The sequence below is a fragment of the Sciurus vulgaris genome, assembly GCF_902686455.1.
Source record: "Sciurus vulgaris genome assembly, chromosome: 1".
Classification (NCBI taxonomy): domain Eukaryota; kingdom Metazoa; phylum Chordata; class Mammalia; order Rodentia; family Sciuridae; genus Sciurus; species Sciurus vulgaris.
Window position 1 is genome coordinate 1280980 of NC_136461.1, and position 23947 is coordinate 1304926.

Consider the following 23947-nt stretch of genomic DNA (forward strand, 5'->3'; position numbering starts at 1 on the left):
GTCAAAAACCCAGCTTAGGGGCCTGTGCCCTCCTGCCTGTGCTAGAGCAGACCGGTGACCTGTGTGACCTGGGAGAATACCTGGCAAGTGGCTCAGGTCTGCCTGCTGCTGCAGAGGTTGGGCACTGGGCACTGGGCTTTGGGACAACTTGCTGCTACTTCTGTCCTGCCTCTGGGCCTGCTCTCTTCTGGACTGCAGGAATCCACATGGAGTTCCCTCTAAGTGTGAGGGGTGTGGGAGTCTGAGCTTGGGTGGAACAGACAGGAGCAGACACCAGCCTCGGGCCCCCAGGGTAGGCAGGTAATGGGAGTGGACCCATGGGAACCGGGCCAGGTAAGGTGGTGTCTTTGGGTCCTGGGAGGCCCCATCTGGTCTGCAGTCCTCCCTCAGTCCTCAGCTGAGGCTTGTGGCCCGGGGCCCAGCACAGCCTGCTGCCTTCTCTGTGTCCTCTTGCAGCTGGGTGTTCCCCTGGCCTAAATCCTCTAGACAGCTGGGTTGGATCCAGGAGGATTAGCAGGATTGGTCAGGGGTGGGGGCACCAGGACTGCAGCTCCCCCAGCCCCTGGGATGCGGCTTCTTCCGGTGGCCCTGGGGTGTGGGTGTGCTGGCCTGAGGGCCTTCTGGGACTGCAGGTGGCAGTCGGGTCAAAGCCCGCAGGGACTGGGCACAGCCCTGGGAGGGACTTGGGGGCTCTGAGGGGGCAGAGGAGGCAGGGGCAAGAACGGGAGCACAGAGGAGCCCTTGTGCCTAGCGCGCCTCTGCCTGACCTGCTGCTGAGGGCCCTCCAGGAGCCACGTCCACCCTGCCATCATTGGGCACGTCTGGTTCCCAGCCATCAGTCACCAGCCGACCATGCGAGCCGTGGCCCGCCTGGCAGATGTGCGTCTCTGGGTCGGAGGGGGTGTGGTGGTGTGGCCGGGGTGGTTGCTTGGCCCACTAGGTAAGAAGGCAGGGAAGAGCTTCCCTGCTGAGCACTGGCCAAGTTCCGTAGGGCCATGGGACTGTCCAGGTGCCTTGGGACAGTAGGGGCTGCTCTTGGAGGTGTGAAAGGCCTGGGGTCTCTCATCCCATCCTGCACCAACCCATGACCTCCCCTTTCCTCTGGAGATCAGCAGGGTCCTGTGGTGTTGGCTGCCTCACCCCTCAGCCTCTCTGAGCAGCCTGAGCCTAGAGGCTGAACCTGCAGTGAGGAGCTGGTGGGGCCAGTGCTGGGCCAGGGACCTGGTGGAATGTCCTGAGTGGGAACTCAGGTCCTCCAAAACTCTTCCAGAGGGTCTGGCACTCTGGAGGTACCTTCTTCCCAGGTGTGGTGGGTGCTGTGCTGAGCTGGCCAAGCTGGCCCCTAGGGCAGTGAGACTGGACAAGAGGAGGAGAGCTGCTGGGCAGCCACAGGAAGGTCCAGCATCATGTCCTGTGCCCACAGAGGTTATGGTCAGGGCTGTCTGCCTCTGCAGTCTGCTCCGCTGGCAGAGGGGCCCTCACCAGCTGCACCGTCCAGAACCCTGCAGTGGCCTCAAGTACCTGCCTGTCCCCTGCCCCTGCTGCACCTAGCAGGCACGCCCGCGTCCTTGCCTGAGTGTCCCTGGGAGCCCCACCCCTCCTTGTGCGCCCTGTGCCTGTGGCTCCCTTTTGCTTTCTAGTCAGCACTAGCTCCTCCTCCAAGTCCCCTGGCTGGAGCTGCCCAGGCCCTCTGCAGTGCCCACCTGGGTCCTCACCATGTGCAACTCATGGGGTTTGACTACTCAGCAGACTGTAGCTCTTAGGGCCTGGGCTTTCTGTAATCAGGTGTGCAGGGCACGGGGGCGGGCACTGACCTGTCCCTGGGCTGAGGTCAGCTGACCCTGACCTGGACTCCTCTGCAGCCTTCAGCCCCTTTCCTGTGGACAGACAAGGGAGGTGGCTGGTACCTCAGACCTCCAGATCTGTGCCCTCATGCAGGGTCTCCTCTGTGGCCTTGGGAAGTGGACACATGTGGAGTTGTCCTTGCTGCCCACTGGGGAGGCGGATGTTCCTGGGGCTGCCACACGAAGGGGATGCTGGCCCTCAGGTGCAGCCTGTGGGTGTGGGGTGGCACCTGCCAGGTCGACCCCATGCCCAGTTCAGGGGTCTCCTGCTCAGTGGCTCCTGAAAGCCAGGCTGGACACTGGGCACTGTGCCCAGCTGTGGGCTTTCAGTGCTTGTTCAGTCTGAGCGGCGGCCCCTCAAGTCCAGCCTATTGCTAGCACTTGTGCAGGTGGTTGCAGGATGCGCCGCAGCCAAGCAGGAAAGGGCAGGTCCTCCCTGGAATCGCACCTGGCCTCGGCCCTCTAGCGGGGGGACATGTGGCGTCCTCATGGGGTCTGGGCAGGGCGTGGGTCTCCACGGCCCTCACAGCCCCGTGGGTCTGTCTGTGTCTCCTGCCTGTCCAGTGGAGCGATGCATGAGCGCCATGCAGGAGGGCACCCAGATGGTGAAGCTCCGAGGCAGCTCCAAGGGCCTGGTCCGCTTCTACTACCTGGACGAGCACCGCTCCTGCCTCCGCTGGCGGCCCTCACGCAAGAACGAGAAGGCCAAGAGTGAGTGGGCTGTGGGGGAAGCGGGCGGGACAGAGCCGCAGCCGCTGGACAGCTGGGGGCTGAGCCCTGGTGCCCAGGGTGTCGCCAGGCTCAGGTGGCTTCAGAGTTCCTCGGGGGCCTCTGGGCCGCAGGGCGGGAGGGGCTGGGGCAGCCCCCGGCAGGGCTCCAGGACGTGGCGTCTGGACCCGGGCCTAATGCTGGGGTGTGGGGGGCAAGCCGCTCAGCTGGGGGATAACAGTGGCCTGAAAATGGAATGAGACCCAAGCCAGGCATGGGGTGGGGCCTGGGCACCAAGTGCTGGCCCAGGCAGCCTGGGTGGCAGCCCTAGGGGAGAGGTCTGCAGGGGCCGCCTGAGCAGACCAGCTTTGTGCAGGGGCAGAGGGGAGAATCGGGACCCTCCGAGGGCGAGGTGGCAGCTGGCGTAGGGAGGGACACACGAGCCTCAAGGCCCGGGGAGGTGTTTCCAGCATCCGCTCTGGCCTTGCTGATGGGCAGGACCCAGATGTGCCAGGGCGGGGCCTCAGTCCAGTGGTTGCCAAGGGCACTGCCACAGAGCCCCAGGAGGGACCGTGGTGAGGGTGTCCTGGACTGGCCACTCCTCCAGACCCCCAGGGGCCAGCATGAACTATCCCTTGGGCCCCAGGAGGAGGAGCCTCCCCAAGGCTGCACAGACAGGAGAAGCCCAGCACAGTCGGGAGGGTCCACTCTGTGCCAGGCCCTGTTCCTGGCACTGGGCTTCCTGTGGGAACTGAGGTGAGGAGCTACTATCATGGCCACCTGGCCACTGCCCACCAGGCCGAGCACCCGAGAAACAGGAGGAGGCGGGACAGCCAGGGAGCAGACCAACGCAGGTCAGGGAGGCTGTGGGGATGTGTGGTGGGGCAGGAACCCGCAGGCTGAGCTGGGGCCTCCAGCATACCCTCCGGAGCCCCCCTGGCCTTGAAAGGATCCCAGTAGGGCAGGAGCAGCATGGGGCAGCTGTCCTCTGGGCCAAGTCTGGGGCCTATATCCTCCCACATGCAGGAGAATAGAGAAAGGCCAGCAGGCGGCAGGTGGTGGGGGCAGCAGCTGTGCTGGGCCCAGGGTGCCTGGTGCCCAGAGGGGCTTCCTGTGGCCTGCACATCTGGGATGTGGTCCTGCTGGGGGCACGGAAACAGATTCTAAACACTCCTCCAAGCTCCTCTGCTGCTGGGCCCTGTGGTGTCCCGGACACTGTGGCCGGTGATGGACCCTGCCAGGACCTGAGCTGGGGTGTGCCAGCTCACCCCGCTGGCCACCCTCTGCGCCCTGCTCCTGCATCTGCTGGCCAGCACATGGTTACAGGCAGCTGCAGAACTGGGAAGGGAGCTGCCCTGAGCTTGGCAGGTGGGCTGGGCTGTCTGCCTGCCTTGCTGCCTGGCTCTGTTAATGTGGAGTCCTGAGCCTGCCAGACGTGCCTCAGGAGGGAGGGGGACCGCAGGCTCGGAGCCGAGCGACACAGGGGTCCTCAGCCAAGCTCATCTGCTCCTGGACTTCTGAGCAGGCCTAGGGCCCCGTGGGTGTGGAGGGCTTTGTGGGTGCCAGGCCGCCTCTGGGAGCAGAGGTCCAGCTGCTCAGTTCCGAGTAGGCACGGGGGGCCGGGCCTCTGGAGGCCATGACCAGAGTCCTCCCACACGCCCGCAGTCTCCATCGACTCCATCCAGGAGGTGAGTGAGGGGCGGCAGTCCGAGATCTTCCAGCGCTACCCTGACGGCAGCTTCGACCCCAACTGCTGCTTCAGCATCTACCATGGCAGCCACCGGGAGTCGCTGGACCTGGTCTCGCCCAGTGGGGACGAGGCACGCACCTGGGTCACCGGCCTGCGCTACCTCATGGCTGGCATTAGTGACGAGGACAGCTTGGCCCGCCGCCAGCGCACCAGGGACCAATATCCTTGGGCACTGGGAGTAGGGACAGACCCCGGGAGCAGACCCCTTGACTGTCTACCTGGGTGGAGTCCCCTGCCCCTTGCCGGGTCACACGTTTGAGGAAGGGAAGATGGGAGGGGTGTGGGGGCTGGTCCTCCCTTCTGGCTGCCATGGCTGCAGGGCCGGGTGGCCTGGCCAGGCCTGTGGACTGGTGTTGGCTCCTAACTCAGCGCCAAAGTGGCTGAAGCAGACGTTCGACGAGGCCGACAAGAACGGGGACGGCAGCCTGAGCATCGGGGAGGTCCTGCAGCTGCTGCACAAGCTCAACGTGAACCTGCCCCGGCAGCGGGTCAAGCAGATGTTCAGGGTGAGCTGGGCACCCGCTCCGGCCTGGCCGGGACACCGCCAGGGGCTGCCCGAGGCTGCCGTTGTGAGGGGTCCGGGGCAGTACCTGGAGGCCACACACCAGGGTCTTCAGCAGGCGAAGGGACCAGCCACCCTGGGCCTGTGGGGGGCCGGGCCCTACAGTGCTGCTCCTGGCAGCCGGGCCTCTGCCAGCCCAGGGGACGGGGCTGAGCACAGAACACAGGCCCTGCCCCAGTTCTGGGCACCCAGCCCCCCATGATCCCCTGGTCTCAGTGAGGGTACCAGGGCCAGGCAAGGCCCCCTCTGACGGCACAGGCTCTAGTTGGCTGGCGCACGCTGCCTGGCCCACCCCCTGGTGCCAGAAGTTATGAAAGTGCACCCTGCAGCTGAGCGCAGGCCTTTGTTGTCTGTAATTAGCTCTTTCCGGAACCTCTGCAGGCTGAGGAACTCTGCTGTCAGCAGGTCCTGCTTTGGGGCAGGAACGGGCTGAGCCAGCACTGGGCCCTCACCGGCTTGCTTTACTGCAGCCTGGAGAGGGGTTTGTGCATTCCACCACCACGCCTGCCCCCAACACGTCTGTGCGCACGCGTGTGTGTGTGTTGGCATGCAAGCACACCCGTGCTCCTGGCCTGACAGCACCGCTGCGTCCGGTCTCCTGCTGCTGTCCTGCTAGACGGTGGTCACGCCTGGCTGGAGCGAGCACAGCCGCTGTCTGCGAGGGGCTGGTACTGTCTGACTGCCCACCAAGGACCGTGGAGGCCCCTTGGGGACAGAGATGGCCTGGGCAGTGGGGCTGGAGGACAGCTTATGTCTGGCATGGGCAACCCCTTCCCCTGGGGACAGCCTCTGGGGGCAGCTCTAGGCATGGCAGTTCCTTCCTCAAGGTGCGGCTGCATCAGTACCCCAGGGGAGCCTCGCAGGAGGAGGGTGGCCGGCCCTTGCTGGAGGGGCCTGTGTGAGAGGGTCCAAGGTCCTGCTCAAGGTCATGGCCTGAGATTCTCTGGGGTGGCGCTCTGGTAGCCCCTGCTTGCCCACCCTGCCGTGAGGAGCCTGGGCTTTGGGCACTCATGAGGTGCCAGGGTCCCTCCATGCAGCTCCAGGCCTGGCCGTGCCCTGGCTCCACCAGATTCTCGGAGGAAGCCCTGGGGAGGGGACAGACTTCAAGCTGGGCTGGCAGGGGGTGAGTAGGTGGGGCCTGCCGCAGGGCATTGGAGAGGAGCAGCTGCTGCCTCAGACCCCAGTGGCCCTTGTCCACGATGGTCAGCCAGCCAGAGATGGCCCCAGCGCCGGAGCACTTGGCTCCCACCGTCTGCAGCAGCCTCTGTGGTGTTGGAGTCCGGGAGGGGAACTGGCTCTGGTCAGGCTCAGGTCCTGACAATCAGCATCAATCAGGTTGTAAGGAAAATCTTGCTGTTAGGTCCAGCTGTCTGGAACTGCCTGATCAGAGAAGACACTGGTTAGGCTTCATATGATGTCACTGACTCCAAGGATGCTGCAACGTGGGGTGGCCAGCACTCACCTGGGCCTAGCTGCCCAGAGCGCCCGTGGGCCCAGAGGCCTGGCTTGGCCCTGGGCTGTAGCCACGCTGCCTAGGGTGGAATGTCTCTGGGGCCTGGGTCAGGCCTCTCTTTTGGGAGGGGCAAGGTCAGGCCCTTAAGAGCATTTCACTCTGCTCAGGGACAGGAGCTCTGTGCTCAGATGACTGGCAGGTATCCTGCCTGGACTTGGGACCATGCTGCTCGACCCAGTGGGCAGTAAGAAATGCCAGCCCTGGGACAAAGTCACTCCGTAGTGGGTGACTAGTCCAGCTCCTCTCTCAGAAAGGGGCCTCTGGCCTGCAGTGTGCATGGGTCCATTTGTCCTGGGTGATGGCAGTCAGGTCTCAAACTCAGGGCCACCCTCCAATCCAGCGTCAGATACACTAGGTGCTGTCTGTGCCTGCTGGGCCCAGGAGCACGTGGCCTTGGGCTCTGTCCTGGCCTTGGTGTGGGCACACAGCATGGGCACTGGGCCCCTGCTGCACGCCCAGGTCTAGGCCGGGCCTCAGAGCCAGGAGTGAGCAGCAGGAGCCTAAGCTAGGCCGGCCTGCCCCAGAGTCCTCCCTCTGAGGATGGACCTGTGCTCACTGGCGAGTGTCATGGTGTAGAGGGGACCTCAGGGAACCTGCACTGACTTCCGGCCACACTAGGTTGTGTGGCCACGTGGGAAAAGGCTACCCTGGGGCTAGCACACCCAGCCCCTGCTGTTGTCCCTGGTGTTGGCCCTGCCTCTTTCCTGGCCCCACCTGTGGACATGCTCATTGGTCCAGCTTAGAGGCTGGAGCTCTGGCCTGCTCCCTCAGTGCCCAGGCTGGGCTCCTCCTGGCCTCTCTGAGAGTCCCTGGATGGGCTGCTGAGAACCCACACCCCCTCAGCCCACTGATGGCTCTGGGCAGGGTACCCTGGGGGCACGTACGAGTACCTGCCCAGGTGGCCGTGGGCAGCCACGGCTGAGGGCCAGACTTGGTGCAGCTTCCTCCCAGGATGCACTCTCCACCTCACACAAGGCTGACCCTGGGAGTTTTGTGCAGGCCCGAGGCCTCTGAGTGTCTCTGGATGCTGCTGGTCAGGCACCTGTGTGCCCAGGCCTGGGGTGCCAGGACACAGGACAGAGCCTGCCTTCAGGCAGATGGTCAGTGGAGGATTGGGATTGAGGGGGTGGCTGGGCCATGGCCTGGCTCCCAGCACTGAGGCAGGTGTGCACCCAGCCCAGAGCCACCCCAGCCCCAGGCTGCGGACACTACCACTCTGTGAAGTACCACTCTGGGCAGGCACTCCTCGGGGGGCAGGGCTGATCTGGGTGCCAATCCAGGGCCCCATCACCTGCAAGCTGGTTGTGGACTCAACCTGGCTACCTGCTGGACCCTGGGCGCCCAGCCTTCGCAGGGCCCCAATCCATAGGGAACAAGTGTCTCAATTGGCCTCTTCCACTGCGGCCTTTCTGGCCACTCCCGGGATCCCCCTGGATGCTGTTGTGCTTTAGGTCTCCTCTGGGCAGCCCAGCTTTCAGTGAGGGGATACCCTTGTCCTCCAGGTCTGCCCTGGAGACCTGAGCCAGGACGCTGCTGGGGCCCTGGGGCCCTGGCAGTTCTCATCAGTGGGCAGCCAGCGGTACTGCAGGCTGTGGGCTCAGCCCAGAGTGCGTTAGCCCGTGTGGGGTGTGGTGACTCTGGCATGGGGCGACTGGGGCTGACTTACAGGTGGACCCTGCAAGGCAGGTAGTCAGGGAGTGTGGTTAGAACTCTGTCTTCCAGGGCTTGAGGGGCAGCTGGAGAGCCTTGTGGGCTATGTGCCTGGGGGTCTCGGGTGGTGCTGCAGGCCGGGGAGGAGGGGAGGCTGGGCTCGCGACGGGCTGGACTGAGGAGTAGAGAGGAGGGGCTTGCCTCGTAGGAAGCGGACACAGACGACCACCAGGGAACACTGGGCTTCGAGGAGTTCTGTGCTTTCTACAAGATGATGTCCACCCGCCGGGACCTCTACCTCCTCATGCTGACCTACAGCAACCACAAGGACCACCTGGACACTGCCGACCTGCAGCGCTTCCTGGAGGTGGAACAGAAGGTGAGGCTGGGCCCAGCCCTGTGGCTGGCTGCCTGGCCCGGCCCTCAGCTCCCACTCAGTGTCCTGGGCCTGAGGACAGCCCAGCAGTTGGACCCCCAAATTGGCTCCAGTTTCTGTTTTCCAGGGGCTGCCAGGCGGGCGGCCTCTGACCAGCTCTGTCCTGACCACGGACACCCCAAGCCCATAGTATGCCCATAGCTTATCCAGTTTCCTGTGGGGCATCTCGTGGACTAGGGATTTGTGGCCCAGCCTTTTGAACGGTCCCTTAGCCATAGTGGTCAGCCACAGGGGCCTGGCTGGCTCTGGACCCATGGCCGACTGTATACACCTGTTTGTCCCTAAAAGACCAGAGGCCCTTGTTGCTACCTCTGTGTTGACCCAGGAAGTCTGTCCAAACTAAGAGGCCCATACCAAAGCAGAGTTGTCCCTGGGAGCTGCCCCAGTGTCGGATCTCCTGTCCCAGGCCGTGGCTGGGGTCAGATACTGCTAGCTCTTGGTAGCGGGGCCTGCAGGCCCAGCCCTATGGAGCAGAGTGCTCTGTGGGAGGGGCTCAGACTGTGTGGGGCCCCAGCCTCCAGGTGGCCGGGGCGCTGTGAGGACCAACCTCCTGGGCCTACTTTCCTGGGACCCTGGGAGGCCCTCTCAGGGATGAGGGCAGTGTGGGGCCAGCCTTAGGGCCCAGCACTCTGCCTGGGACGGCTCTGCCTGGCCACCTGCTTGCAGTCAGTTGGTGGTAATGGGCCACAGGCTGCTGCCTAGGAAGCGTGGTGGCGGGTGGCAGAGCAGCGGAGGGAACCCCAGGCTGGCTTGTGGGGCTTTATCCAGGGTTCCCCACCTCCACTGCTGTCGTTACCCTACTGCAACCCCTACAAAGCTTCCCCCAGCCCAGGCCAGCCTTAGGGGCTACCCGGAGCCTGTGGTCCCAGCTTCTCCTCCCACCTCACTATTTGCTGGGCTCCATCTTGTGGAGACCACATCTGACCCCTTTCCCATCCTCCTGCAAGACACTGGAGGTCTTATCCAGGACAGAGAGGCTAGCTCCTGGGGCTAGGTCCTGCTGTCCTGGGTGACCTGTTCCCCTGCCTAGCCACTGTGGGTGGTGTTGGTATGAGGCTGTGGGATGTGACCCTGGACAGCAGGCCCTCTGTCCTGGTACCGGCACATGGAAGCAGAGGGCAGGACTGACCCAGATGGGGATGGACAGAACTGACCTCTCCCTGACCTTTGCTCCAGACTTTCCAGAACTTTCCCCATAGCCTGGGGCCCCTCTGTCCTCTGGGCAGGTGGTTTGAGCCCTTGGCCCAGCTGCTGATTGGGCTTCTCGCAGGGCCATGCCTGGTTCAGCGCTCTGACCCCACTTTGCCCACTCCCCACTGGCTCCTGGCTCCTGGAGACTTCCTGGAAGCTCCCTGGTGGGAGAGCCCCGGTCTTGACCGCGCAGGCTCTGGAGGTCACTCAGCTTCAGTGCTGGGGCTTCCCTGGGCTGGGTGTGTTGCTCAGCCCTCCCAGGAGGGTCGCCGGGCAGGGACTTGGATGGAGGAGGCCAGGGAGGACGTGCAACCTGTGCCCGCAGGCTCCAGCGTCAGGTGGCACGTGTCCTCCCTCTCCCGTGCTGCCCACATAGGCCTTGGCGCCACATAGGCCACCGGCCACAGCCAAGGACCCCTCCCCTTCTGGAAGAGCCCTGTCAGAAAGCTCTTCAAAACCATGTGACCCCCTTGTCCTTTGGCCACTGACTCCCAGGCAGTGTGACCCTGGGTTTGTCTCCAGCCCGCCTGTTAGCCCTGTTGTGGTCAGGCCTGGTGTGACCATAAATGGGGGCAGGGGTGGTGGCGATGGTGGTGTGCAGAAGGGAGCGCTGCCTCGGGGTATCCCAGACTAGTGAGGGGCTAGCCTGGGCTCATGCCCCACTCTGGCCTAGATGAAGGGAGTGACGCTTGAGAGCTGCCGGGACATCATCGAGCAGTTTGAACCCTGCCCAGAGAACAAGAGCAAGGGGGTTCTGGGCATCGACGGTGAGTGGGCATTGCCCAGTCCAGGGCACCAGGAGGAGGAGCCTTGGGGGGCAGCCTGCAGGCCTGGGCGGTGGCTGTGGGTCTCCGAGGCGGACGGGAGGTGCTGAGGTGGGCCTGGTGGCGGCTGACCCCTCGCCCAGCACCGTGTAACCGCAGGCTTCACCAACTACACGCGGAGCCCGGCGGGTGACATCTTCAACCCAGAGCACCATGGTGTGCACCAGGACATGACCCGGCCACTGAGCCACTACTTCATCACCTCCTCCCACAACACCTACCTGGTGGGCGACCAGCTCATGTCCCAGTCCCGGGTGGACATGTACGCCTGGGTCCTGCAGGCCGGCTGCCGCTGCGTGGAGGGTAAGCCCCGCACCTGCCCTCCGTGGCCAGGCCACCCATGGGGTCTCGGGTGGGGCTGGAGTCTAAGAACAGCTCACCCTGCTCGGTGGCTGAGCCCCAGGGCTGACCAGGTCTGCCTGCCACAGTGGACTGCTGGGACGGGCCTGACGGGGAGCCCATTGTGCACCACGGCTACACTCTGACCTCCAAGATCCTCTTCAAAGACGTCATTGAGACCATCAACAAATACGCCTTCGTGAAGAACGAGTGAGTGGCCAGGCCTTGGGGGCTGGGCCAGCCGTGGGCAGGGGAGGAACTCTAGGGCCAGGGGCCGAAGGAACCTAGAGGCAGGTCTTGTTTCGGGGTCTCTCTTTGAGGGGGAAGGGGGAGACAGGGAACTGAGTAGGGTCACAGGTCTGGGGAGAGGCTGGCGGGTGTGTGTAGGCCAAGGCTGCAGGGCCACGTGTGACCGCAGCCTGTCCGCATGCGCGAGCGGCAGCCCCTGGTCACAGCTCTCTGCTGTGGTGGCTGAGAAGCCACACTGTGTCCAAGCTAAATTTGCTGTCACTCAGCGGTGGCTGCAGAGACCATTGAGGAAAATCCAATTTAGTTTCTGGAAATAGAAGATGGCCTCCCTGCCGTTGGAGCTCCCCGCCAGTCCTGGCCACGGGGCTCGGGCGAGGAAGGAGCTGACGGAGTGGAGGGGGGAAGCGGGAGTGGTGTGTCCATCAGGACGCTGGCCCACGCTCCGTGTCCAGCTGCAGGGTGCGCAGCGAGGCCTCGGGAGTGGCTGGGCCCCGGGGACTGTAGGCAAGGAGGATGCTGCAGGGCAGGTGGCCGGACCAGGTGTCCCTGCAGCCCCTCCCCAGGCCTCAGGCTTCTTCCCTGAAGGGTGGGCGAGCGCTCTCCCGGGTCCCTGTGCGCTCCTCCACATTCACCCCTGCCAGTCTCTTGCTCTGGCTCGTGCCCTCTTGGCAGGAACCAGAAGGATCATGATTGCCTTTGGTAAAATGTAAGTAAAAAAAGGCTAAAAGTAAACAGCCAAAGGGCTTATCCTGGAAAGCCCCAAGCTCTGCACTGTGCTGGCAACAGCCCTGTCCACCAGCTGACGTGTGCCAGGCTGGCGTCTCCTCCTTTATGGGGCCATGTCAGGACCTCAGGGCCATCCGCAGCCAAGTGCCTCCAGTATGTAGGTCAAAGGGTTGTGTTTCTTGCAAGTCTAGGCTTTGTTCTTCATTGTTCAGCCCAATTTATTTTTAACCTATGACTTTTTCAAATGTTTCCTTTTGTTTTCCTGGAGTTTCTAATTGCCTTTATTTATTTATTTATTTTTCTAACTGGGGAAAGCAGCTCCTCCCGACTTCTTTATTTGTTCCTAAAATCTCCAGCTCCTTCTCTACCCACTCACTGGTTTTTCAAACTTTGGGTGGGTTGCATCGTTTTTTTTTTGGTACTGGGGATTGAACCCGCAGTGCTTAACCGCTGAGTCACATCCCAAGCTCTACCCCCACTTGTTTTTTTAAATTTTGAGACAGGGTCTTGTTAAGTTGCTTAGGACCTTGTGCAGTTGCTGAGGCTGGCTTTGAACTTGCCATCCTCCTGGTTGGGCCATATCGGGAAGCAGCCGCAGACCCATCCGTGGCAGAGACGCCTCAGGCCTCCCCTCCCCTGGGTCCTGGCCTAGAGCATGCTCCTCTTGCACTGGGGACACAGGTACCCAGTGATCCTGTCCATCGAGAACCACTGTAGTGTTGTCCAGCAGAAGAAGATGGCCCAGTATCTGACCGAGATCCTCGGGGACAAGCTAGACCTGTCATCAGTGAGCAGCGAGGATGCCACCAAGCTTCCTTCTCCCCAGATGCTCAAGGGCAAGATCCTGGTGAAGGTGAGCTGTCTGAGACCACGCCACACCAGGCCTCTGCCCTTGGGCAGGCTGGGGCATCTCACCCCTGCAGGCCCGTCTGGGGAGACCATGCCCCTGACGTGGTGCCGATCCGCGTCAGGACCTCACCCGCGTGGAGTGTTTCCTTCTATGCTGCTGCTGCAGGAGGTGACTTGGCTGGCCCCTGCCCCATGGTCTGTGGTCCCCAGAACTCGAGAGGTGCTCCCTGCCCTCGCTGCCTGCTGCCTGAGGGTGCAGGTGCTGGAGTCTGTACTCCCTTCAGGGTGCCCCATCCCCTCCTCCCCCAGGGGAAGAAACTCCCAGCCCACATCAGTGAGGATGCAGAGGCGGGCGAGGTGTCTGACGAGGACAGTGCCGATGAGATCGAGGAGGACTGCAAGTTCCTCAACGGGGACGTGAGTGACCTGGGCGGAGCACCGGCGCTCGGAGGGGCCACGGGTGATGCCGAGCAGGCCACGCACAGCTGCCTGCCTGCAGGGCCTCTCTGCCTGCCATGGCCTCCCAGGGAGAAGCACGAAACCGTGTTCCCAGCTGGGCCACTGCACACCTGCCGGGGTCCTGTTTGGGTCCCCATTTCTGAGTGGGCATGGGGTGCAATCCACTACCCCCAGCCTTCTTGGCTCCTCAGCAGGCGGGCACAGCGCGAGTGCGCAGGGGCTCCCTCCAGGCTCCACACCATTCCCACCCCACCTGCCAAGTGGGACTCCAGTGGCTGGTGGTCCTGCTCACCCCCATGCCCAGCACTGGCCCCACTCCAAGCAGTGCTAACCCCAATGCCAAGAGCCCCTGCAAGACAAGCCTGCTGGCCCTGTGGGGTCCTGCTGCCCCTCCCAGAGCACTCTGCCTCCTCGTACTGCGCTGGCCTGGCCCCTGGGCCTGGGAGCTGCAGCGGGAGCTGAGGGTCCCTGGGGAACTCGGCTGTGCAGGGCTGGGCTCCCTGATCGGCACCTCTCCTCCACTCTGCTCGCTCATTGTCTCAGGAGGCCCGAGGCAGCAGAATTCTTCCTGCTCTGGGCCACGCCGCGATGGTGGTGTCCACTCGGCGCCCACTGCAGCCAGGCTTCCTCGAGGCGTCCGAGTGCATCAGGGCCGTGCAGGGGTGCCCGGGTAGGGAAAGGCACCTGACCAGCCCGGAGGCTCCTTTGGAGTCTGCCCCCGGCCCCTGCCCACCTCCTCAAGGTGTGTGGAGCCTGTGTGGGGTTCCGGATCCTGTGTTGCCCACCGGGGGCTCGGATCTGCTCCCCTAGCCCCCTGGACGGGGCACCAGGAGCATCTACCTGCTGTGCCCCGCCCCCGGGCAGCCTGTACCCTGAGGAATCAGATGGGCCTGGGTCCAAGCTCTGCTCCCTGCTGTTTGTAGGGGGCCCCAGACAGACCACAGCCTCTGTGAGCTGGGGACAGGCAGTGGGGGTGCTGGGGCTGTTGCCTGCTGCTGCTCGCCAGGCTGGGCCAGCCAAGCAAGGGGCTGGCCTCTGGCTCTTTCAGGCCTCTACCAATCGGAAGCGCGTGGAAAACATCGCTAAGAGGAAGCTGGACTCTCTAATCAAGGAGTCCAAGATACGTGACTGTGAGGACCCCAACAACTTCACCATCTCCACCCTGTCCCCATCTGGGAAACCTAGACACAAAGCAGAGGCCAGAAAGGTGAGACTGCCAATGCCAGCAGGTGCTCCAACAGCCAGCCTGGGGTCCAGTGAGGGGCCCAGAGCATGAGGTCTGGACACACAGAGGTGCACCCACGCACATGCCCACACACGTAGGCCTGTGCACACACCGGCATGCCTGCACCTGCACACCACCCATGGCACACACACACCTGCACACACTACGCGTGCACGCTCCTGTGCCCACAGCACGGCACTTGCAGGTGCACAGGCACACCTCTGCACACTCGAGCACCTGTGCCCCGAGCCGCCATGCCTCTCCATTGTGGGCTCTCGAGGCTGTTGGTCCTGGTTGGATTTTCCTTTGTGAGGGATCCGGTACTGACCTCATCCGGGAGCTGAGAGCAGGGACTTGGGCCACACTCTTCACGTGGCTGGGGTCCTGGCCTCCTGAATCCTTCTTGCCTCTGGCAGCCACAGTCTGGCCCCAGGCAGCATGTGAGTGGGACTGGGCAGCTGACCCCTGGGGGACCAGTGGCTCCTCTTGGAAGGAATTTGAGCATTGCCACCTTGCTTAGGGTCTCATGAGTGACAGGGAGGGCACAGTGGGGTCTCTGAATCAAACAGGTCCTGGCACTATTCCTCTCGGGAGGCATGGCTCACCCCTGGAGCCCTCACAGTTGCATGGGGGAATGGCCACCAGGACCGTCGTGGAAGAGGAAATATGTGTTTGCAGGGGTTGGGGTGCCAGGCAGGGTGCCCATGCTGAGCTGGGGAGTGCCTTTTTGGGGGCTCAGAAAGCCTTGAGGAATAGGCATATCAGTCAAAGGGCCTGAGCAGAGGAACTAGGCAAGCATCTGTGTGCACAGGACGTGGAACCTGGGGCCCAGCTTCCTCTTCACTGTCTTCCAGGCCCTGGGGAGGGTGGACGGGAGGGCATCCCCTGCCTGGGCGGTGCCCGCCAGGACCAGTATTTCAGAGGCGAGTACTTGTGTTCCCACCCGCAGCCCAGAGCTCACTGTGCAGGTGAGCGGCGGCCACAGGAGTGCACTGCGCAGGTGGCTCTCCAGGCCCCCTGCACAGAGCCCTGCCTTTGTTTTTAGTGCTCAGATGTGTAGGCTGGAGAGTGTGACCACCTGAGGCTCTGCCAGGCACATGGGGTTTGACATTAACTCTCTCCTCTTGACCAAGCAGCCCCTGGGGGTCGCTGGTGAGGACAGAGAGCACGCCATGTGCCTGGGTGGCTGCAGGAGTGGGACTGTGCAGGAGGAGGGGGAGAAGGGGCTCGGGCTGGCCGCCGAGTGGGAGGAGGGCGGGAGGAGGGCGGGAGGAGGGCGGGAGGAGGGCGGGAGCCCCACCCTGCAGCGCTGGTAGCAGGCTCTGCTCTGTCTTGCCATGACAGAGGACAGGAACTGAGACTCTTAGGGGCAGGCGGGAGGGACACATGTGGGAGCTCGAAGCAGAGGGGCCATGAGAGGGGTCACAGAGGACTCAAGGTCCACCCAGGGAGTTCAGGGGGCGGGGTTGGCAGGCAGGGAGGGGCGTCCATGGATGCTGGGGTGGAGATGGCAGCCCTGCCAAGAGTCACGTGGGCCCTCTCTGCCCTGGCTGGGGACTAGCCCCGTTGCACATGAGGTCCCTTGGGAACATGAGGCCCTGCTCAGGGGTCCTTGTGAGAGGGCAGCAGGGTGGATACCTGGGAGGATGGAGGAGGACCCCACTCACAGTGCTAGTCGCAACTCCAGAGGGAGCTGGTCAACAGCAGGCCTGGCCTTCTGCTGTGGACCATCCTCTACTCTAACAAGGCCCCAGCACATAACCCTCTACTGTCTGTGATGTGCACTCTTGAATGGGGGCCGGTTGAGCGGCTTTCTATAGGGATGTCCTAGGGACCAGTGTGGGCTGTGGCTAGTCACCATTGCTATCAGAATGTCCTAGGGACCAGTGTGGGCTGTGGCTAGTCACCATTGCTATCAGGATGTCTAGGGACCAGTGTGGGCTGTGGCTAGCCACCATTGCTATCAGGATGTCTGGGGACCAGTGTGGGCTGTGGCTAGTCACCATTGCTATCAGGATGTCTGGGGACCAGTGTGGGCTGTGGCTAGTCACCATTGCTCCAGGATGTCTAGGGACCAGTGTGGGCTGTGGCTAGTCACCATTGCTATCAGGATGTCTAGGGACCAGAGTGGGATGTGGCTAGTCACCATTGCTATCAGGGTGTCCTAGGGACCAGTGTGGGCTGTGGCTAGTCACCATTGCTATCAGGATGTCTGGGGACCAGTGTGGGCTGTGGCTAGTCACCATTGCTATCAGGATGTCTAGGGACCAGAGTGGGATGTGGCTAGTCACCATTGCTATCAGGGTGTCCTAGGGACCAGTGTGGGCTGTGGCTAGTCACCATTGCTATCAGGGTGTCCTAGGGACCAGTGAGGGCTTTGGCTAGTCACCATTGCTATCAGGATGTCTAGGGACCAGAGTGGGATGTGGCTAGTCACCATTGCTATCAGGGTGTCCTAGGGACCAGTGTGGGCTGTGGCTAGTCACCATTGCTATCAGGGTGTCCTAGGGACCAGTGAGGGCTTTGGCTAGTCACCATTGCTATCAGGATGTCTAGGGACCAGAATGGGATGTGGCTAGTCACCATTGCTATCAGGGTGTCCTAGGGACCAGTGTGGGATGTGGCTAGTCACCATTGCTATCAGGATGTCTGGGGACCAGTGTGGGCTGTGGCTAGTCACCATTGCTATCAGGATGTCTAGGGACCAGTGTGGAATGTGGCTAGTCACCATTGCTATCAGGGTGTCCTAGGGACCAGTTTGGGCTGTGGCTAGCCACCATTGCTATCAGCATGTCCTAGGGACCAGTGTGGGCTTGGCTAGTCACCATTGCTCCAGGATGTCTGGGGACCAGTGTGGGCTTTGGCTAGTCACCATTGCTATCAGGATGTCTAGGGACCAGTGTGGGCTGTGGCTAGTCACCATTGCTCCAGGATGTCTAGGGACCAGTGTGGACTGTGGCTAGTCACCATTGCTCCAGGATGTCTGGGGACCAGTGTGGGCTGTGGCTAGTCACTATTGCTCCAGGGTGTCCTCGGGACCAGTTTGGGCTGTGGCTAGCCACCATTGCTATCAGCATGTCCTAGGGACCAGTGTGGGCTTGGCTAGTCACCATTGCTCCAGGATGTCTGGGGACCAGTGTGGGCTTTGGCTAGTCACCATTGCTATCAGGATGTCTAGGGACCAGTGTGGGCCGTGGCTAGTCACCATTGCTCCAGGATGTCTAGGGACCAGTGTGGAATGTGGCTAGTCACCATTGCTCCAGGATGTCTAGGGACCAGTGTGGGCTTGGCTAGTCACCATTGCTCCAGGATGTTTAGGGACCAGTGTGGACTGTGGCTAGTCACCATTGCTCCAGGATGTCTAGGGACCAGTGTGGGCTGTGGCTAGTCACCATTGCTATCAGGATGTCCTAGGGACCAGTGTGGGCTGTGGCTAGTCACCATTGCTCCAGGATGTCTAGGGACCAGCGTGGACTGTGGCTAGTCACCATTGCTCCAGGATGTCTGGGGACCAGTGTGGGCTGTGGCTAGTCACCATTGCTCCAGGATGTCTGGGGACCAGTGTGGGCTGTGGCTAGCCACCATCGCTATCAGCATGTCCTAGGGGCCCACTGTGGGCTGTGGCTAGTCACGAAGTCACCATTGCTATCAGGATGTCCTAGGGACCAGTGTGGGCTTGGCTAGTCACCATTGCTCCAGGATGTCTGGGGACCAGTGTGGGCTGTGGCTAGCCACCATTGCTATCAGCATGTCCTAGGGGCCCACTGTGGGCTGTGGCTAGTCACGAAGTCACCATTGCTATCAGGATGTCCTAGGGACCAGTGTGGGCTGTGGCTAGTCACGAAGTCACCATTGCTATCAGGATGTCCTAGGGACCAGTGTGGGCTGTGGCTAGTCACGAAGTCACCATTGCTATCAGGATGTCTAGGGACCAGTGTGGGCTGTGGCTAGTCACCATTGCTGTAAGACCTTCCACTGTCTCTTATGCCCTGATTTGGGGTCACACGTGGCTCAGTGGAAGCAACATTTGGGTGATGCTTGTAAGGCCTTGAAGCACATCAGCCTCAACTAGCTCCCTGCACACCTGGCTCCTCCCAGCCTGTGTCAGAATCCTCCATGACGTAAGGGGACACTGGCCAGAGCTGCTGATGCTGGACAGGGTGTGGTTCTCTAGAGCCTAGTGGGACAGACAGCCCTGAGCACCTCTGATCCTGTAGCCCTCTGGGCGAGAAGTCCACTGACTGGAAGGCTGGTCCAGGGACACCCCCCTGGGCCCTTTGGCATATGGAAGGGTCACCAGACCTAGCCCCCTCCCCAGGAGAGTGAAGGGGGACAGGTGCAGGGCACAATGTGGCTGGCGGGAGCTTCCGGCAGTGTCCGCAGGACTCAACGCGTGTGCCTGGCACAGTCTGCGGTTGGGCACCTGCTCCGCTCTCCAGCATGTCTGACAGGGTGGCATCAGGGTGGGTGGCCTGGCGCGCCCTGTTGACGAGGACAGGGAGCTGAGGGCTGTGCTGTCAGACACCTCAGCAGGCTCTTGGTGGCAGCTCTGTAGCCTCTCAGTGAGCCCGAGCCTGTGTGCAGGGGCCTGTGTGTGTGTGCGCGTGGGGTCCCCAGTGCGTGCAGGGCGCACCGAGGGGCGTGCCAGCCTCGCATGCTTGTGCTGCAGGACGCCTGTGGTCATCCCGCCTCTCCTGCAGGGCCCCTGGCTGCAGGGCAGGCGTCTACTGCCTGACAGGAGAAGCTGCAGCCCTCGCCTCCAAAGCTGAGCTGGGCCAAGTTTGGGGGTGCAAAAGGGACGGGTGGGGCATGGGAGGTGAGGGATGCGGCAGCCTCGGGGGCAGATGCACAGCGCCGGCTCCCAGTGGCTCACACGTGGATGAGCTCTGGGATCTGAGGTCGGGGGCGAGGTGCTCCCAGGACTGGGCTTCTGGGCTCCTGGGCAGGAAGGCTTACCCTGTGCTTCTGGGGTTCACGGGCCTGGACCCTGGCTTTGGGGAGCGGCATCTGGCAATGCTTGTCTAACCTGGCACTGCGAGAGGTGGGCCAGGACAGTAGGGCTGCAGGGACCCTGGAGGAAGGGCTACACCAGCCCTTGTGGCTGACACTCCACACGCAAACTGCCTGTTACATAGTCCGCCATCTGCTGGAAACGGGTTCCGTACTGGGAGCTTGTGCTCAGGAAGACCGAACATGGAGCTGGTGACCTGGGCGTGCACGGGCAGGCTTCCCTGGGCCTCGAGTCCTGTTCTCCAAGTGCTGGTGGCAGCTGCACCTGCTTCCCTAACCTCCCCGAGACTGGCTTGATTCTACCTCTCCAGGAAGGCCTGCAGGGGTGCAGGGAGCAGCCCTGCCTCCATGCCTGCTTTGAGGCCAGGCTCACCCTCTGTCATCCCCTGTCTCTCCCTGGGGTCAGAGCAAGGCCGAAGAGGACATGGAGTCTGGGGAGGATGCCGGGGCCAGCAGACGGAACAATCGCCTCCTCGTGAGCAGCTTCTCCAAGCGCAAGGTTCAGCAAAGCTCCTGGGCTGGGGTCCCTATCTGAGCACCAGGGTCAGGGGCTGCTCAGGGGCAGGTGCCTTGGCCCTCTGGTCATTGCCCTCTGGCCTGCACTGACTACTGCCCTGGGTGGAGTGGCTCACAGAGCCCGGGAGAGGCCAGGCAGGCTGTGGGCTGCCCGGGAGCCCAGGACAGGCCCGCCACACACCCCAAGCCTTTGCGCACGGCCTGGCCTGACCTAGGGCTGTGCAGGTCATGACTGTGCCCCCTGCACAGAAAAAGGGCAGCAAGCTGAAGAAGGCGGCCAGCGTGGAGGAGGGGGACGAGGACCTGGACTCCCCAGGAAGCCAGAACCGAGGGTCAGTGCCAGTCGCGAGACCCTGATGGCTGTGGGCCCCAGCGCCTTCTTTAAGGGCGATGCCGCTCAGGCTTTCCCCTGAGAGTCAGGTGGGACTTGGGGGAGGCGTGTGGTCCCACCCCCATCCTGGACACCCGTGGAAGTAGCAGGGAATGAGGCTGTTCTCCAGGCCACAACCAGAGTGGGACGTGCAGACCAGTGTGGAGACTCAGACAGTCCAGCAGGGCTGGGAGGAGTGGCGGGACTCTGAGGGATGTAGGCCCTCCTGGGCCCAGGCCCTGTCCTGCCGGCCAATCCACTTCCCTCCTCCTGAGCGCCACCTCATGCCCTCCCCAGGGAGGGTGTCAAATGTCCCCACGAGAGCAGCTCCTGCACTTCCGGGGCAGGCCACTGGAGCTGGCACCTGTCCCCAAGTGTCCACTGCTCCTCATGGTGGCTCTGGGCACTCCTGGGGTCTCACATCTACATAGTGGGCGGGAGCGCCTTCCCTCCTCCCCACCAGGCCTCGTCCCTCTCCCTGTCCCTCCCTCTGTCACACCCAGCCCCGCTCCCCTCCCTTCCACCTCTTCGTCACCCCTCCGCCAGGCCCAATGCCACCTGCTTATGACTGTCTGGCGGGAGTACTTCTAATTTCCCTGCCCAGAACCCTCCAGAAGCCCCGTGTGCCTCAAGCACCCCTGGCTGGCCAGGCCTCCTGTCCCTCTCACCCATGCCTTAAACTGCCCAGGGACTGGGCTTGTCAGTAGCTCCCAGCCAGCCCACGTCCAGCAGCCTGAGTGTGCCTCACCCATCCTGGTGCCCAGAGCACAGTCTGGGGACCTGAGGGATTTGCTCAAGTCCTGGAGCCTGACTCCTGGGACCGGGCACCTAGAGGGCCCTGCAGGTGCGTACCAGCCTCGGGGCCCTGACCGCCCCTGCGTGCGCCCCACAGGACAGCCCGGCAGAAGAAGACCATGCAACTCTCCCGGGCCCTCTCGGATCTGGTGAAGTACACCAAGTCTGTGGGCACCCACGACGTGGAGACCGAGGGTGAGGTTCACAGGCGGGCAGCACGTCGGGAGGGCCCCCACGCTGGCCGTGCACCCCGAGCCCTGCAGACTCATGCCCAACTGGTCTGCACCACAGTGGTGTCCAGCTGGCAGGTGTCGTCCTTCAGCGAGACCAAGGCCCACCAGATCCTGCAGCAGAAGCCCGAGCAGTACCTGCGCTTCAACCAGCACCAGCTGTCCCGCATCTACCCCTCCTCCTACCGGGTCGACTCCAGCAACTACAACCCACAGCCCTTCTGGAACGCGGGCTGCCAGATGGGTGGGTGGCCGGCTGGTCGCAGGCGGCACAGCAAGGAGGGCTCGCCAGCCCGCACAGACCGTCCCTGGGGCCCAGCAGGGGCTGGGCTGCCCCGTGTCCCCTGGCCTGTGGTCTTGGAGAACCTCCAGGCCTCTGCCACAGGTTGGCCCAGGGTGGGTCCTCCAGACCTCAGGGCAGCATGCAGAGGGCAGCCAGGCCTGCCCCCGGCTCCTGGGGTGCGTGGGCGGCTGTGCCAGACTCCAGCACCTTCTGCCAGTTCACGGGGCCCCATCTCATGACCACGAGCCCCAGGGCCTGTACACAGATGGTGAGCGGCCACAAGTTGGGGGACACAGGCATGTGGACAGCTGCTGACCTGAGGGCCTCCTGTCCCACCCACAGTTGCCCTGAACTACCAGTCAGAGGGGCGGATGCTGCAGCTGAACCGGGCCAAGTTCAGTGCCAACGGCAGCTGTGGCTACGTGCTCAAGCCCCCGTGCATGTGCCAGGGTGAGGCAGCAGGCTGTGGTGGGCTCCTGCCGGACCCCAGGAGCAGTGGGGGCGGGGCGCCTCCCCCAGGGGCCCAGGGAGCCCCTCCCCTTCCGGGCTGGCCCGAGGAGGCCTGTGGCTCTGCACCAGGTGCTCTCCCACCTCCCATGGGTTCCCAGTCACTCCAGTCCTTCTCCGCAGTCTGGGTCCTCCTGAGCTCTCACTGCAGAGCCCGAGGTCGAGGCCATCCGCCCAGCAAGCCCCTGGCTGCCGGGTGGCCCCACTCCGTGACACTGTCCCACGCCCGGCATGCGCCCTCGGTCCTCTTCTGTTCTACGTGGCTCTGTGTGGCCCGAGCCCTGCGGTGGCGGCAGGCCCTTGCTGGGGGCCCACTTTGCCTCACACTGTCCCTCAGGTGTCTTCAACCCCAACTCTGAGGACCCCCTGCCTGGGCAGCTCAAGAAGCAGCTGGCCCTGAGGATCATCAGCGGACAGCAGCTCCCCAAGCCGCGGGACTCCATGCTGGGCGACCGTGGGGAGGTAGGGCGCGCCCTGCAGGGGGCCTGGGGGAGCGCCTGGGCCCGGTGCCACCCTGTCCTGTCCCCAGATCATCGACCCCTTTGTGGAGGTGGAGGTCATCGGGCTCCCCGTGGACTGCAGCAAGGAGCAGACCCGAGTGGTGGACGACAACGGTGAGCGCCCGTCCCCGGGAGGGCTGGCCTGTGCCCCAGGGGCCCTGCCCGGTGTTCCATGGCCCCCTCCTGTTGGGCAGGGGGAGGGTGGCCACTGGCCTCGGGCTGGAGCCCCTGTGACACTCTGCCTGGTGCCCGCAGGGTTCAACCCCATGTGGGAGGAGACCCTGGTGTTCACGGTGCACATGCCAGAGATCGCCCTGGTCCGCTTCCTCGTCTGGGACCACGATCCCATTGGGCGAGACTTCATTGGCCAGAGAACGCTGGCCTTCAGCAGCATGCTGCCAGGTGACCCCCCCAGCACCCCGGCAGCCCCTGTGCATGCTGGGCCCCCACCCCAGTGGCTGAGGGTGCCAGGGCAGGGCGGGCTGAGGGAGCCCTGCTGAGGCTCAGGGGTGCCTGGCTGGACTCGGGGCTTGGGACCTTTAAGGAAAGGTGGAGGAGCAGGGGCAGGGGACCCCAATGACCTGTGGCTTTGGCTGCCTCAGGCTACCGGCACGTGTACCTGGAGGGGATGGAAGAGGCCTCCATCTTTGTGCATGTGGCTGTCAGTGACATCAGTGGTAAGGTGAGTCTGCCTGGCAGGAGGGGCTGCTCAGCTCCTTACTCACCCACCCTGGCAGCGTCCCCGGGCTGCTCCTCGCCCCTGGGCACTGTGGCCTGGAGATCTCTTCCCTGGGCCTCCCCTGGCCTCTGACATGGGGTTTTGGAGGGTGCCAACCCAGAGCTGGCCAGTTCTGACCCATGTCCCAAAGGGGCTCTGGGCAGCCCAGGGCAGGCGTGGGCCAAACGTCCTTGCCCCAGGAAGGGAGCCCTGGGGTTCCCTCCCTGCCCTCGTGTGTTTCCAGTGCCAGGCTGGCCTCAGTCTCCCTGGTGGCCTTGCTCAGGGGAGCCTGCCTGGCTCCTCAGCAGGCATGGGGCCGTGCGGCCCTTCCTGTGACTCTCCCTCTCCCACAGGCCCAGGGCAGCATCTACCTGGATGTGCCCATTACTTGGCCCCCAGCACATTTGCCCCTGCCCAGACTAGGGCAGGACAGGGGTCCATTTTTGGAACCTGGCTACTCTGGTTCTGAGTGGGACCTGGCACCCTTAGCATCCTGCCCAGGGTGGTTGACACCAGGGGTCTAGGACACACAGCACAGGGTCCTGCCCAGGGCAGCGCTGACCTTCTCTCCTGCCACGTCTGCGGGCCCGGAGGCTCTGCAGGCACAGCTCTCCTCTGCACCGTCCATCAGTCACGTGTCTGCCTGTCTCTGCGGCCCGTGGGCCCCAGCCCAGCTGCAGTGGCTGCCTCACC

The 23947-nt window shown here is 63.3% G+C and overlaps 1 protein-coding gene across 4 annotated transcripts in view; it reads left to right on the forward strand.

The window, feature by feature from the left end:
- PLCH2 (phospholipase C eta 2) overlaps nucleotides 1-23947 on the forward strand; it is a 69164-nt gene that overhangs the window by 39855 nt on the left and 5362 nt on the right. For 2 of the 4 annotated variants that reach the window (XR_013765458.1, XM_079149579.1), the window contains exons 1-19: nucleotides 2414-2555; nucleotides 4218-4460; nucleotides 4677-4808; nucleotides 8236-8406; nucleotides 10328-10421; nucleotides 10578-10781; nucleotides 10907-11027; nucleotides 12474-12645; nucleotides 12951-13058; nucleotides 14149-14307; nucleotides 19742-19834; nucleotides 20101-20183; nucleotides 21114-21211; nucleotides 21308-21490; nucleotides 21872-21979; nucleotides 22374-22498; nucleotides 22566-22650; nucleotides 22792-22938; nucleotides 23139-23218. Coding sequence is in view for 3 of the 4 variants with exons in the window: in XM_079149579.1 (XP_079005705.1) it covers nucleotides 4323-4460; nucleotides 4677-4808; nucleotides 8236-8406; nucleotides 10328-10421; nucleotides 10578-10781; nucleotides 10907-11027; nucleotides 12474-12645; nucleotides 12951-13058; nucleotides 14149-14307; nucleotides 19742-19834; nucleotides 20101-20183; nucleotides 21114-21211; nucleotides 21308-21490; nucleotides 21872-21979; nucleotides 22374-22498; nucleotides 22566-22650; nucleotides 22792-22938; nucleotides 23139-23218 (2301 nt within the window). In the remaining variant the exon portion in view is untranslated. Of the gene's footprint in view, nucleotides 1-2408; nucleotides 2556-4217; nucleotides 4463-4676; nucleotides 4809-8235; nucleotides 8407-10327; nucleotides 10422-10577; nucleotides 10782-10906; nucleotides 11028-12473; nucleotides 12646-12950; nucleotides 13059-14148; nucleotides 14308-19741; nucleotides 19835-20100; nucleotides 20184-21113; nucleotides 21212-21307; nucleotides 21491-21871; nucleotides 22025-22373; nucleotides 22499-22565; nucleotides 22651-22791; nucleotides 22939-23138; nucleotides 23219-23947 lie in introns of those variants that run through there. The other 2 variants (XM_079149580.1, XM_079149578.1) reach the window with 2 other exon arrangements.